The following is a 13,938-nucleotide window of genomic DNA, read 5'->3' on the forward strand; positions in this document are numbered from 1 at the left end:
AGGAGGAGGAGGAGGAGAACAGCGAGGGAAATTAAGTTGAGGTGTGGGTGTGTATTGGATAGGAGGAGAAGGAGGAGAAATAAGAGGAGGAAGAGGAGGAGGAGGAGGGAGGAGGAGGAGGAGGAGTGTGAGCGACAGTCTTGTGAGGAAGTGAATCAGGCGGAAAAGAAATGGAGATGATGATAATGATGATGATAGTGATGATGATGATGATGATGATGATGATGATGATGATGATGATGATGATGATGATGATGATGATGATAAACTGGCATATATCTGAGTGTTAGGCTGAAAAAAGAGAGGAATGAGTGAATGAGGAAGAGAAAGAGAAATAGCAAAAGGAGGAGAAGGAGAAGGAGAAGGAGGAGGAGGAGGAGGAGGAGAAGAAGGAGGACATTGAAGTGAAGAAGACAAACAAGCAAAATAAATTATATACACAAGCATGAAAACAAAAGTGAGAAAACAAAACAAAAATAACTTGTAGAGAGAGAGAGAGAGAGAGAGAGAGAGAGAGAGAGAGAGAGAGAGAGAGAGAGAGAGAGAGAGAGAGAGAGAGAATGAATGAGACACGAGTGAATACAGCAATTACGAATCAGAGGATAACAAATGCAATAAAATGAAGCTCGATGCAGATATTCAGGAAAAGGAAGAGCAAAATTAATACCGTCTCTAATCTTCTCATGCTTCCATTAAAACTCCCCACGGTAATCTTTCCAGGATTAAATTACAAAAGAATATCAGGGGAAAAAAATAATAAATGCCTTAATAACAATGCGAAAAATATCCTCTGATCGGACATTGGTTTGTAAAGCACTGAATAACAACTTGAGAATGCTATAAAAATATATGATAATAAACTGGTGGTAAAAATATGAAGACTATTGAAAAAAAAAGAACATGCTTGAATTACAATAGGGAAATATCGTTCGCTGATTTAAAAAAAAAATAGAAGAAAAAGTGGTTCGTGAAAGAAAATTCGATAACAATACTAAAAATGCCAGAAAAATATGTTTATTCCAACGATAAATAAATGAATAGACAAATGAATATATAAATAATGAATACGTCATAAAAAATCAATAACAACAACAAGAAAACTAAATAAAAAGACAAAACTAAACTAAACTAAACACACACACACACACACACACACACACACACACACACACATGAACAATCCACCAGCGCGAAAAAAAGAAAGGAAAATAGAAAACGAAAAAAAATCTGTGTTGAGACCCACCTGGCCAGCGACACCTTAAGTAGAGTCGTCCACGCAACTCTCACCTGATCAATACCTGAATCACTAATTACAGAAGGAGAGGCAGCGGAAGGAAGACGAGCCCAGCGTGTCCCCGTCAGGAGGCCCCCGCTGTGTACTGGGGACGCCGCCGTGGGTTTTTATAGTATTGCCGCAACAAGTTGACTACATGAGAGAGAGAGAGAGAGAGAGAGAGAGAGAGAGAGAGAGAGAGAGAAGGTAGGGGATATTTTGCTTACCTGTCTGTATTCTCTTTTATTTTTTTCAGAAGGTAAGAAAGAGTAAAGATTAAGGCACGGTAACTAAGTAGAGAGAGAGAGAGAGAGAGAGAGAGAGAGAGAGAGAGAGAGAGAGAGAGAGAGAGAATCAATCCTATTCACCTTCAGGAAACGGACACGGAAAAGAACAAAGTAACAAATAATGCTCTTTTCTTCCACTCCCTTGTTCCAATTCCCTGTTTTCCCCCTCACCTCACCTCACCTCTCTCTCTCTCTCTCTCTCTCTCTCTCTCTCGCTCCCTGCCCCGCTCCATAACAATTAACAGTTCAAACAAGCAGACTCTCCCCACAATCTAAGTCCTCACTCGCCAAATTCCGCGTGTCAATAAAACACACACAAATTTACAGACTCCGAAAACCCAATAATCGAAGCCTCACTGAACCACAAAGGGCTTCGATGGGAGGCGACACAAAGGAACGAACCCTCGGATACATAGTCCTTTAATTCTTTTTGAAGGAAGTTGAGAGATGAAAACTTTTTAACTTCAATTTACTCGGTCCTACAGCTTCCAAAAGAACTCCATATGGGAAGAATCCAGGAATTTCAGGCCCAAAATTCTTCCTCTTCCCTTCCCCGGCGCTGAGACTTCCACAAGTTTTTGGGATATTTTGAAAAGGTACATTGAATTAAGATACCTTTATGTAATGTACCTGTAAGTTTAATTAATTAACTCAAGGATACCTGTCTGTGGTTCACTTGTATTTCTCAGTCTTTCTTTTATAAGCATTTTGAAGATATTTTTGAATGTTACAATGGCTTAACTCTTGACTGTCACCTGGTACATCTTTCCCTAATTACCAGTCATTCTAAGACACCTTTACTTGTTCTACAGCCACATTCAGTCTTCAAACTGAGAAAAATGGCAAAATCTATTATTTTTCGCCCATAATTTCCTTTGAGATGCTTATAAAGATTCCTTACATTGCATATGGTCCGAGAGAGAGAGAGAGAGAGAGAGAGAGAGAGAGAGAGAGAGAGAGAGAGAGAGAGAGAGAATCAATCCTATTCACCTTCGGGAAACGGTGTTGAAATACTTGTTTATTTACCTGTATTATAATCTTTTCTTTGTAAACTCCATCTGACCTCCAAGGGGGCTGGCAAGTAAGTGGGCATTTTTTTTTTTTTTTTTGTTGCCCTTGGCCATAAAAACATCAAATTTTTCACTACTATAGAAACATTTAAATGAAGAACAAACGGAGCCAGATACGTTTGTATAAGTTACCTGCAACTTCTAATTTGTTTCAATACAAGACGTGTGGGAAATGTAAACTCAGGTGAGGTAACCAAGTAAACATACGGTGCTGGTGATCCTGGCGCCAGCTGACCCACGAGACACAACGAGGTGGGAGGAGAAAGATTGATTGTTTAACTGGTAACCTGGAGCCACAACACGGAGGACATATGGCGCCGAGGAAGCAAGATGAAACACAAATAAAGGAAGAAGAAGAATGTTAGGAATGAGTTGAGACTGAGGCAACTGGGACCAGGAAAGGAGGAGGAGGAGGAGGAGGAGGAGGAGGAGGAGGAGGAGGAGGAGGAGGAGGAGGAGGAGGAGGAGGAGGAGGAGGAGGAGGAGGAGGAGGACGGTGGCAAGGGAGAGAAAATAGGTGGAGGAACAGCTGAAGAGACATTAGGAAGAGGAAGGAGAGGAGGAGAGTCGCCAGAGGGACAGTAAATGGAAGGTGGAAGGAAGGGAAGCCAGCGGGGAGGAAAGATTTCTAGTCAGCAGGAAGACAAAGGAGGTGAGGAGGAGGAGCAGCAGGGAGGAAGCAGAGGCGCGGCAGGTCAGCGTGAGGACAGCAGAAGAGGAAGAAAAAGATGATTAAGAGAAGAGGAAGATAATCTAATAAAAGAACAGTGCACAGAAAAGAAGAAGGGGAGAGATAGAAGATAAAGGAAGAGAGAAGCAGGGGAAGAAAAAAGGATCTTATAAATCAATAAGAAGAAGAGAAGCAGAGATAAAAGCAAAAGAAGAGGAGACAAAAGGACGAGGAGAAAGAGAAAAAAGAGAAAAGGACAAAAAAAAGGAAATATCGAGAAGGAGGAGAGAGATAACACAGAAAAGAATCAGGAAAGATAAACAAGACAATGAATGAAAAGAAATAAAGAAGAGGAAGATTAGAACATCCGAGGAAGTTGACGAATGAAAGAGGAAATGAAAGGAAGGTAAGGAAAGGCAAGGCAAGGAAGCAAGCGGTCATCCTCACTAACAACTAAGGAAGAGAACCTGTTGCTGCCAATCCCCTAAGGACACGTACATCTTCCCCACTCGACTCCTCCTTCACACAAGTTCCTCCTCCTTCAGGTCAGTGTTGCTCTCGAATGTCACCCTCGACCTCCGCCTTCCCTCAATGGCGCAAACTTCACCTAACTTCTTCCTCGACGTGAAAAAAAAATAACTTTCCCAGCAAAATGTCACTAAATCACTCCCACGCTAACTTCTGACGGCGATGCTGACGGAGGGAAGGTCGAAAATTGTGGTGTCTAGCGCCCTTCGTGTTTAAGTGTCTCTTCTTTAACGCCCTTCTACTTTTTTTTTCATTTTTTCGTCTTGTTAGAGTCTTTTTTTTTCTAAGGTCCGCCAGGTGAGTTGTGAGCAAAAAGGTTAAAGGGTGTAGGTATCTTATCGTCACCTGTGTCTCGCCGCGGCGGACTCGTTAGCGCACTCCTCGTGGTATTCTTGTTTTTATTGACTTTCCTTCTTTCTTATCTTTTTTACACATTTTTTTGCACTTAATCTCTCTCATTAAAGTGTTTGATCAGCATCTTTCATAGGACACGGTGCCTTATCTCTCTCTCTCTCTCTCTCTCTCTCTCTCTCTCTCTCTCTCTCTCTCTCTCTCTCTCTCTCTCTCGCTCCTGTTAACACAAGACATGATAACTTTTTGTCAAGAGAACCAACCTTCCTAGAACGATATTTGGGGAACGGTACGCTCTCTCTCTCTCTCTCTCTCTCTCTCTCTCTCTCTCTCTCTCTCTCTCCTCGGCACATATCAAAGCTTCCGCGGTAACATCAACAACAACAACAACAACAACAACGACAAGAACGAACCATAAAAATTAGACGGTGTGATGTAGCGTCTCGTCTCTTGAGTTTACGTGCGTGTGTGTGTGTGTGTGTATAGACGTGTACGTGTGTATGTATGTGTATGTGTGTATGTATGTGTGTGGGGTTTAAGAAGGGAGAATCTTCAAAATACATAAATACAGAAAGCTGGGAAGGCCATAAGGATGTGACCAGCTCAGGACTGGCGAGGGCTGAGCGGCTGTCTAGTGTGTGTGTGTGTGTGTGTGTGTGTGTGTGTGTGTGTGTGTAAACCTGTTTTATGATTTCACCGCCACTAGCGAGGAATGAGGCGCCGGGCCGTTTTGGGCAGGCGGAGGAGGAGGAGGAGGAGGACGAGGAGGACGAAGAGGAGGAGGAGGAGGAAGAGAGAACAGTAAGAATGTAATATTGTAGTCCAGAAGTGAAATTAATAATGAAAGTAGAAACACAAAAGAGAAACAAATGAAGGAGAGGAATAGGAAGAAGTGAAAAATAAAGAAATCAAATAAGGGCAATGAAAAAAAAAGATAAATATAACAGTAAAACAAAAAGAGAGACAAAGAGGAGAATGAGAAGGAAAAGGAGAAGGAAGAGGAAGAACAGAAAGAACGCAGAGAACAGAATAAGAAGAGTAAGAAAGGATTGACTAGAAGAAGATGAGAATACGAGAAATGTAACAGTAAAATAGGAGAAGGAGGAGGAGGAAGAGGAGGAGGAAGAGGAGGAGGAGGAGAAACTGGGAAGAAGAGGAGAACACTTCACTTAGCACTACGTCATTTACAAACTCGGAAAGTGAAGGCAAATAAAGACTAACTTGGGCGTAATGTCTACAACACCTACACTCACGCACACACACACACACACACACACACACACACACACAGAGGTCTCCCAGCCGTGGCCCAAACGTTCACTTCAAATCAATTAATAAGAAGGGTCAGAGAGAGAGAGAGAGAGAGAGAGAGAGCACCACCCTGTATATTATTAAGAAAAGGGAACTGAACGATGAGTGTCCAAATTTTTACAAAAATGATAAAAAACACATCAACACAAATCTATTTTCACTTTAAAACGAAAAAAATCTACTTTTTAATTGCTTTTTGTCCATAAACGGAAATTTTGAACACATTTTTTATACATATCATTTAGTCTTTTTAATATAACTCTCTCTCTCTCTCTCTCTCTCTCTCATTGGGTCCCTCGGCGTCGTCCCCTCAGTGCTCCCTCTAATATCATTGTCCAAAAACAATTTATTCCTTATTCATGGAGCGCTACTGAAAGACTCTCTCTCTCTCTCTCTCTCTCTCTCTCTCTCTCTCTCTCTCTCTCTCTCTCTCTCTCTCATATGACCCTGTTGTTGCTGGATTTCATATCAGTCAACCATTCTCTCTCTCTCTCTCTCTCTCTCTCTCTCTCTCTCTCTCTCTCTCTCTAAGTTATTCCCTAAACTCCCTGGGATACTGGAAGGAATCAGGGGTCGGAACAAGGGCGCTCTCCGTCACTGAGTCGCCCCTTGACAGGCTCCCTTCACACACAGACGCAGTGAGACGAGGAGGGAAGGGAGGAAGCGTTACCGAAGAAGGGAGGCGGGACACTACTGTAGAAGGGAGCTCTGGTTCACTAGAGAGAAAAGATACTGAAGAAGGGAGATAATAAATAGGGTTACTGTAGAGAGGACGGATGCTACTGAAGAAGGGAGTTATTGGTGACTGAAGGAGAGGAAGGGAAGAAGAGGGAAAGAAAGGAGGGAAAAGGCAGTAATGTAGAAGAGAAAGGAGAGGAAGGGTGAATACTAATCTACAAAAGGAAGAGAAGAGATATTAATAAAAAAATGTTATAAGGAAGAGGGAAAGGTCACTACTAGAGAGAGAGAGAGAGAGAGAGAGAGAGAGAGAGAGAGAGAGAGAGGGTACATACAAAACGAAGAGAAGAGATATTACTGAAAAAAAAAATGAGGAAAGCAACCACTAACTACTGTAGGAACAATAACACTCTTATACCACAGAAGGTAATGAAAGGGAACTCCTGCAGAAGGGCGAGGAAGGAGAGTGTGCAAGGGGAGTGGATACCGGTGGGGGGCTCGACAGGCGGCCGTGCACCATCCAGGCTAACCATTTCAGGAGTGACGAGGCAAAATGTTTCAGCACGTCGGGCGGCGCGTAAACTGTTCAGGGGAGCTAGTGGCGTGAACTATTTCCGTCCTTCAGGCCTGGTGGACACAGCGGCGTGGTGATTTTCAGGAGTGTCCTTTGTCACCGGTACAGTACGGGATGGAAGTGCAGTTTTGTTTTCTGTACTCTCTCTCTCTCTCTCTCTCTCTCTCTCTCTCTCTCTCTCTCTCTCTCTCTCTCTGGTTCTTTGTTCTTGTGTTGCTGTGATTCTTTTTTCCTAACACAATTTACGGAGCGAGTGATGGGGAGCTGACCAGATGCATTACTTTCAACAATTCAATTTCACATCTTTATTATAGTTTCAATGTGCACCGTAACCTTAAATTCATCCCTCTGTCTCTTTGTTGCCCCGCTGTGCTCTTCCCTCTCGCGGTGAAAACAAAATCAGCTGATCGGTGACATTAATTCTAACTGCTTCGCTTCACATTCTTATTATCTGCCATTATTCGTAATCTGTAAACATGGACACCTGTTTCTTTTTTTTTCCTTTGCGAGTGGAGCAGGTAAAGACACAACACAACAACACAACACTCACCTCACTTTCTAATTACCTATCAACAGTCATACAGTCACAGGGAGAAATGGAGTAATATGGACACAGGTATACACACACTCACAGGTCTTATTCAACAGTCTCGCTTCTCTCCTTTCTTTGTCAATCTCCATACTATACAGTCATGGTCAGGCGTCCAGTAACATTCAATACTTGCTTTTATTCTGACGTTTTCCTTTTATCTTAACTGGGATGCTTATTTACCTTGAGTTTGGGTGTGATTAGACGATTTTACTTGCATTAAGAAGGGTCTATGGAGGTCAGAAGATTAATGGTCACAGTTTTCACTATTTTAATCCACACGTAAGTTTCTGAAGCTGTAAAAAATCACCGAATAGTAAGTAGAATGAATATGGAAACACATCATGGTACTGAAAGGGTTAAGTCTTCCGATGTGGTGATAATATTTACAAAAGAAAAGAGAAATTATTGACTTTTCAGCAGGAACAGTCGTTTCCAGACATTTGTCTTATACTTTTGGGTAACTTTACTTTAAGGGAACTGGCAATCAAGTGGGCCTTTGACTTAATTTTTTATTGCCGTTGGCCAGCTTCCCATCTTGCATAAAAAAGCTCAGGAAACAAGAAAGTGAAGAAAAGCGCTATAGCAAAAGTCGCACGCAGAATAACACTCACCTTTCGCCTATGGTAATAACAAAACACTAAATGCTCCCCCTTTATCAACAGCACCAATAATATATGTGTCCCTTCAAACACGAGAGAATGATGGTGCTGCAAACCTTTTCACAGTCACACACATACACACACAAACAGCCCACGTCCCTCTCCCTCACTCTCTCTCTCTCATTCTCTCTAATAATCCTTCTATCATACATACATCACGGCGGCTCATCATCACAACGGTATCACCACGTAAACAACTATTAGTCTAAATAAACACCAGTGTCCTAGATGCGACGTCCACCTGATTGGCCGCTGGGAGCACTGCGCTGGAAGGTCTGGAAACACTCGACCCAAAACTTGACAAGGGGAGCATGGAAGCCGAGGGGGGCGGGCGGAATAGCGACTCATGTTTATAGAGCTTAATATATGTCGAACTGGATCTCCGCCTGAACGATGAGCTTAGAGCAACGGCCTCAGGGATATTGCGCGACTGAATGGTGGTGGTAGTGGTGGTGGTGCAAGAAACTCATCCAGTCATCCGGTCATCCAGTTATTCAGTCCTGTCAGTTGGATGCAGTTTGGTTTCAAGCGGCGTCCAAAAACAGTCATTGGAGTTTGTTTTACGGATGTGGTGTCTATTTTATGATTTTATTACAACGATTAGAAGTTGTTTGTGTGTCTTCCCCGCCGCTCTTTACTTGTCTTCCTTGTCTTCCTCTTTTCTTTCCTCCTATCGCTCCCTCCAGTGTCGTCAGCAGTCCTCCACCTCACTATTTCCTCTCGCTGCTCCACCCACGCATCCACACTCACTTGTCATTTCCCAAGCGCCATCTCTCCACCGGCCACACCCATCCACAGTCCACCCACCCTTATTTCCTCCACCATTCATCCATACTCGTCAACTTTTCCGTTCTCCACCTTCTCCCTCTTACCCTGCCGCCCTTTCCTCTGCTCTCCTGCCGACCCCTGCCCAGTCTGTACACATGAAGGAATTATTAATGAACGGACTCAAGGGAAACTAACAACTCACGTCCGTAAATGACCACTGCATACACACACACACACACACACACACACACACACACACACACACACACACACACACACATAGGAAAAATATACAAACCAAAGCCTTCACTCACTCGTTCGAACACACACACACACAGTGAAAAGAGTGAGGAAAGCAAAATTCTGCAAGTTCAAAACACACACACACACACACACACACACACACACACACACACACACAGAGAGAAAAACGCAAAACAAAACCGACAGAAGAGCAAAATCGTACGCTCCAACACACACACACACACACACACACACAGCCTCTTAACTTCAAGCACTCAAACGTCTTACTCCTGCAGGCGAGGGCGGCGAGGCGAGAGTCCACCCATCCAGCACACTCTGGTATCACACACACATGAATACAACAACATTCCACATCAGTATTTCCTCCTCCTGCCTCTCGCTACGCTCACTACTTCGTCTCCTACACCAGTTAAAGGTGACATACCTGGACAGAGACGCACGTTAATTTCATAGGTATTATCACACACAAACAAACATACACTCCTTTTTCTCCCTCTATAAAACTTCAAAGATATGTGTATTTTTTTGTTCTCTCTCTGTCTCTCTCTTTGTGATATTTTTTTTTTCCTCTCCGTCTTTTTTTCCTTTGTCAAGTCTTTCTTTATTTTTTTTTCTTGCTCTCAAACCTGTAAGTTAAAGTCTCGGTTCTTTTTTTCTTACTTTTTTTCCATCCTAAATATTTTCTCACGGTCTGGCTCTGGTCTCCATCCCTTGGCGCAGTACTTTCATAATCATAACTCTTTTTTCTATTTCTCTCAAGCCTGTAAAGTTAAAATCAACGTCTTTTTCTTTTTTTACATTTCCTTTAAACATTCTAAACATTTTCTCACGATCTGGCTTTAGTCCCCGCCCTTAGCTAGACTCATAATCAGAAGTCTCTCGTTCTCTTAACCCCTTCAGTACTGGAACACTTTTTTCCATGAGTTTTTGGTTACGATTAGACGATTTTATTTACATTATGAACTGTCTATGAAGGTCAGAAGATTAACGATCCAGAGTCTTCACTATTTCAATCACGACATAAGTTTCTGAAGCTGTATGAGATCGTCAACTAGCAAGCAGAATAAATATGAACACGCGTTGTGGTACTGAATAGGTTAAGAATACTTCCTCAATCTTGTGGCGTCTGAACCGCTAAGATTCTACCAGAGTTTGTAATTGTCCCGAGATCAGAGAACATGAGATCGAATGAGATGTCATTGCAAAAGCTACATTTTAGAATATACATCTACATTGGCGGTGTACTGTAGGAGGTTACTCGATTGACAACCTCCTCTGTACTCCTGGCGAAGGGAACGCAGGAAACACCAGGAAACACTTTGGAGAGTCGTGACGTGGAGGCAAAGGACCCGTGCAGTGTTTACAAGTCGGCTGTCCCATCACTTCTCCCGGAGCTAACACAATTCACGCCCTCCCGGTTAGCGCGTCCCCTTGGGGTAAAAAACACCAGAATATTCACGGGTGAGAATTAGACCCCCAGGGGAGCCCAGGGGGAGACACCAAATTAAATCCACTTTTCGCCACGAGGAGCAAGATTTGATTTTCCCTCAGCCTCTTCTGGTGGGGAGGAACGAATAGGTGCGGAATCGATTAAGGCATTCGTGGGTCGTGTTACGGGGACGAGGCAGCGGCGGGCGCTGTCAGGTGCGTCCCGTGTTACCGAGGGAGGAATGTGGAGACTGGCTGGGTGTGTGAGTGAGCTGTGAGGCCTGAGTCATGGGGCCTGTGTCGCTGTCTGGACACACAGAGAGAGAGAGAGAGAGAGAGAGAGAGAGAGAGAGAGATAATGACATCACCAATGTGTATTACGTAATGTTTGCAATGTAATACAAAAATGCAATTTTCCCTAAAAGTTGGTGTCACCGTCACGCATCGCGGTGACAACTTCCCACAAGCAACACAAGCACAGACCTGCACAGGGAGCGACGAAAAAGGCCAGCAGGGCGGCCAGCAGGACGGGCAAGGGGCGGCCTCCTCCCGCAACGCCCACGAGCACTCGGCCCATGCTGGTGTCGGCGACGGGCCTCATGGGGCTCACTGACACTCCTAGTTCACCATATCGGCGGCCTCGACTGATGAGCTCCTCCGTCCAGGCCGAGAGGGTGCGAGACTCACAAGACCACTCACGACTACCAATTCCCACTCGTCACCAAGCGACTGACTCACTTCACTAAAGTTGCGACCAACAAACTTTTCTCAGGACGCGAGCTGGGCTGCCGCGCCTCTCAATACTGATTTCCTCATCGCGCAACACACGACGCCAGCTTCAGCAGGTCACCAGCACCGCCACACGCCCTGGCGCTGTGTCGTCCTGACACGAACAGTGAAGTAACGACCCTCTCCGGAGCGACGCGTAGCCCACCGCACTGTGACTCACCACAGACTGGCCCGCCGCCGAGCCTCTCACTTGCTTGAATCAGCCCCGCTCGGCCACGAGGTGAGGTTGCCAGCGCTTGCCGGAGGGCGGACGAGAACTCCTGCCAACATTATGTGCTCTACTTGCTAGAAGTCATGAATGAGGACCGGGGACACCAGCAGGCTTGGCACTTTTCGCCTGGCGAACAAGCAGGCCCAGGGCGCAGCCAGGCCAAGCCTCCCCACCGCAACCGCTCCCCCCCCAAAGGGAGACCTTCTGCCACAGGAGTTCTCACTGTCTGAAGTGCCCGACATGTGCCCGCCGCGGCCGCGAGGTGAGAACTTTTGCCTCACTCCTTACCTAGGAGACACCACCTCCTCACAGCCTCCCCCTACGGCCAGCGGTGGGGCGGGTCACCGTCCCGCCCCGCCATCCCGCCCCGCGCCGGGCCACACGCCGTCGATGAGGAAGATTAACTTTTCCTGTGTTATTGGCGATGCAGCAACTCAGCGCGGCCTGTCCTGGCGGGGCCTCCCCCGGGGCGGCTCGCAGCTCTGGTCGGGCGGCAACTTTGTGCAGCATTCCACGTGTTATCATGAGGCGGGAATATAACACGGCGTAAAACACCATGATCGCGCCGTGTCGGCACGAGGAGGGTCCCGTAAGTCGCTCGGAAATTCGTCGCGTGAAACATAAACTTGGCAGCGCCCCGCGGAGAACCTCCTGCGACACAGGAACCGGCCCCTCTTTATCCTTTATTTACCTTGGCGACGAGGGATGCTTGTGTTTCCGAGCGATGCTGTGAGAGGCAACAGCCTCACCCACCAGATTGTCCCGCACGCCCATATCGGCCACACTCTTTGTCGCCGCCAGACGACCCTCGCCTCCTCGGCCTCGCTAATGAAACCCCAGCACGGCGCCTCCTTCCTCGAGACCGCCCTGGACTCCCGGGGATAAGACCCTCACCGCCCCCCACCCAGGGAAGCGGACGACTTCATTTTCAGCCACAAGTATGCCCGACAGGAGAGGCAGGCGGCACAGGGCGCAGAGGATAAACAGGAAGTGAGTAAGCACCCTCACGGCAGCAGCCACCCGCCCCCACAACCTTCAGACCCCGTGAAGCTCAAAAGGACCTCGACTTTTCAGGCAAAGCTCAGGAAATGCCCCCGCGGTGTCCACATGAAGGCAGCGGAGGTGTTGCAAGGCGACCCGCTCAAGGCCAAGTATGATGCACCGTTCCCACACCCTCACCTCCACCTGCCCTGCCCCTCCCCTCGCCTCACTCATCACCAAGACACATGCCCTCCTCCACCACCCAACACTTATCCACATCCAGGCTCCCACATTTTTTCCCGTCTGCCACACCCTTCACCATGTCACCGCTGCGCATTTCCCCTCCGCCACTCGCCTCCACGCTAATCACGCACAATCCAGATGGTTTTCTCTCTAACACCTTGTACTCCGAGCACCTCCATCTCTCCCTGCTGCCCATCAGCTGCGCCACCTGCGGGAGGATGGGAATGCCACGCCCGCAGCGGCCAGTCTGAATTATGAATCACCTGATGAATTAGCGAGAGGCCTAAGCGGTGACCCGAGGCTCAGCTCCCGACTAAAGCTGACAATGCAACCTTCCAATCGATACTTCCAACTTCAAACGATCCTGCCGATGAACAGCGAGGGGAGGCCGAGGCGAGAGGGGAAACGGGAGAAGACAGGGAAAGAAGGGGAGGGAGGGGTGGTAGTACCTGAGGGGCTCGGGCTGTGTGGCGCCACGAGACACCAGCGACCAGCCAGTCCGCGGCGGTGGCAGGCTGCAGCGGCGGCGGCGGGGGAGGAAACCCAACGTGCGTGTATGTATAGTCCAGAGTTGTGATTTTTTCCCCGTGAATCCTTAATGAGTCTTCACGTTGGGCCTAGAGGGGACGCAGCCCGGCGAGAGGGAGACTGGGAGGAAAGTTAGGACCGGCGAGCCACCTGTGGGTCCCAGAGGCGCTGACAAGTCTTGATCTTAACCGAGACAAGAACGGCGCTGAGGGGCGAGTCATTATTGCAGGGAACGTGTCCGTGCTTCTTTTAGGCAGCCACACGCGGTACTCGGCGGCAGAAGAGAGAGAGAGAGAGAGAGAGAGAGAGAGAGAGGGAAGGTCAGGGAGGGGAGGAAAGGGAAGGAGAAGGCCGGTAGCTCCTCAGGTCTCCAGTCCTCTGTCAAGGTGGAGCCTCTTATCACTTCTCTTGATTTACTGTGTCCCCGCACGCCACTCATCACGGCCCTTGCTAAGCTGTCTCCTTCATTTACTATTTATTCTCTCCCCACCTCTCACTCTCCCTCACTCTCTCTTCCTAAAGCCTCCCTTTGCTCCCTTCCACTCTCTCTCTCTCTCTCTCTACTCTGCGTTGCCGTATACCGACCCTTCCCTCCCTTCTCTAGCTCTCCTTTACCCTAAAAAAAATAAAGGTTTCTCTTCAGCCCCAGGGAGAGATCTGGCTGTGGGCTTGGGCTGGGTGATCACAGACCTTCTCGCCGCGTCCCCCGCCTCCGCACACCACAAACACCACC

The 13,938-nt window shown here is 46.9% G+C and overlaps 1 protein-coding gene across 1 annotated transcript in view; it reads right to left on the minus strand.

The window, feature by feature from the left end:
- Nucleotides 1-11,437, minus strand: part of LOC123511013 (roundabout homolog 2-like) — a 262,891-nt gene extending 251,454 nt beyond the window's left edge. Inside the window, exon 1 of the mRNA XM_045266642.1 lies at nt 10,937-11,437. Within this exon, the coding sequence (XP_045122577.1) occupies nt 10,937-11,054 (118 nt within the window). The 5' untranslated portion in view covers nt 11,055-11,437. The remainder of the gene's footprint in view (nt 1-10,936) is intronic.
- Nucleotides 11,438-13,938: the final 2,501 nt, after the last annotated feature.

The sequence above is a fragment of the Portunus trituberculatus genome, chromosome 30 (assembly GCF_017591435.1).
Source record: "Portunus trituberculatus isolate SZX2019 chromosome 30, ASM1759143v1, whole genome shotgun sequence".
NCBI classification, from domain to species: Eukaryota; Metazoa; Arthropoda; class Malacostraca; order Decapoda; family Portunidae; genus Portunus; species Portunus trituberculatus.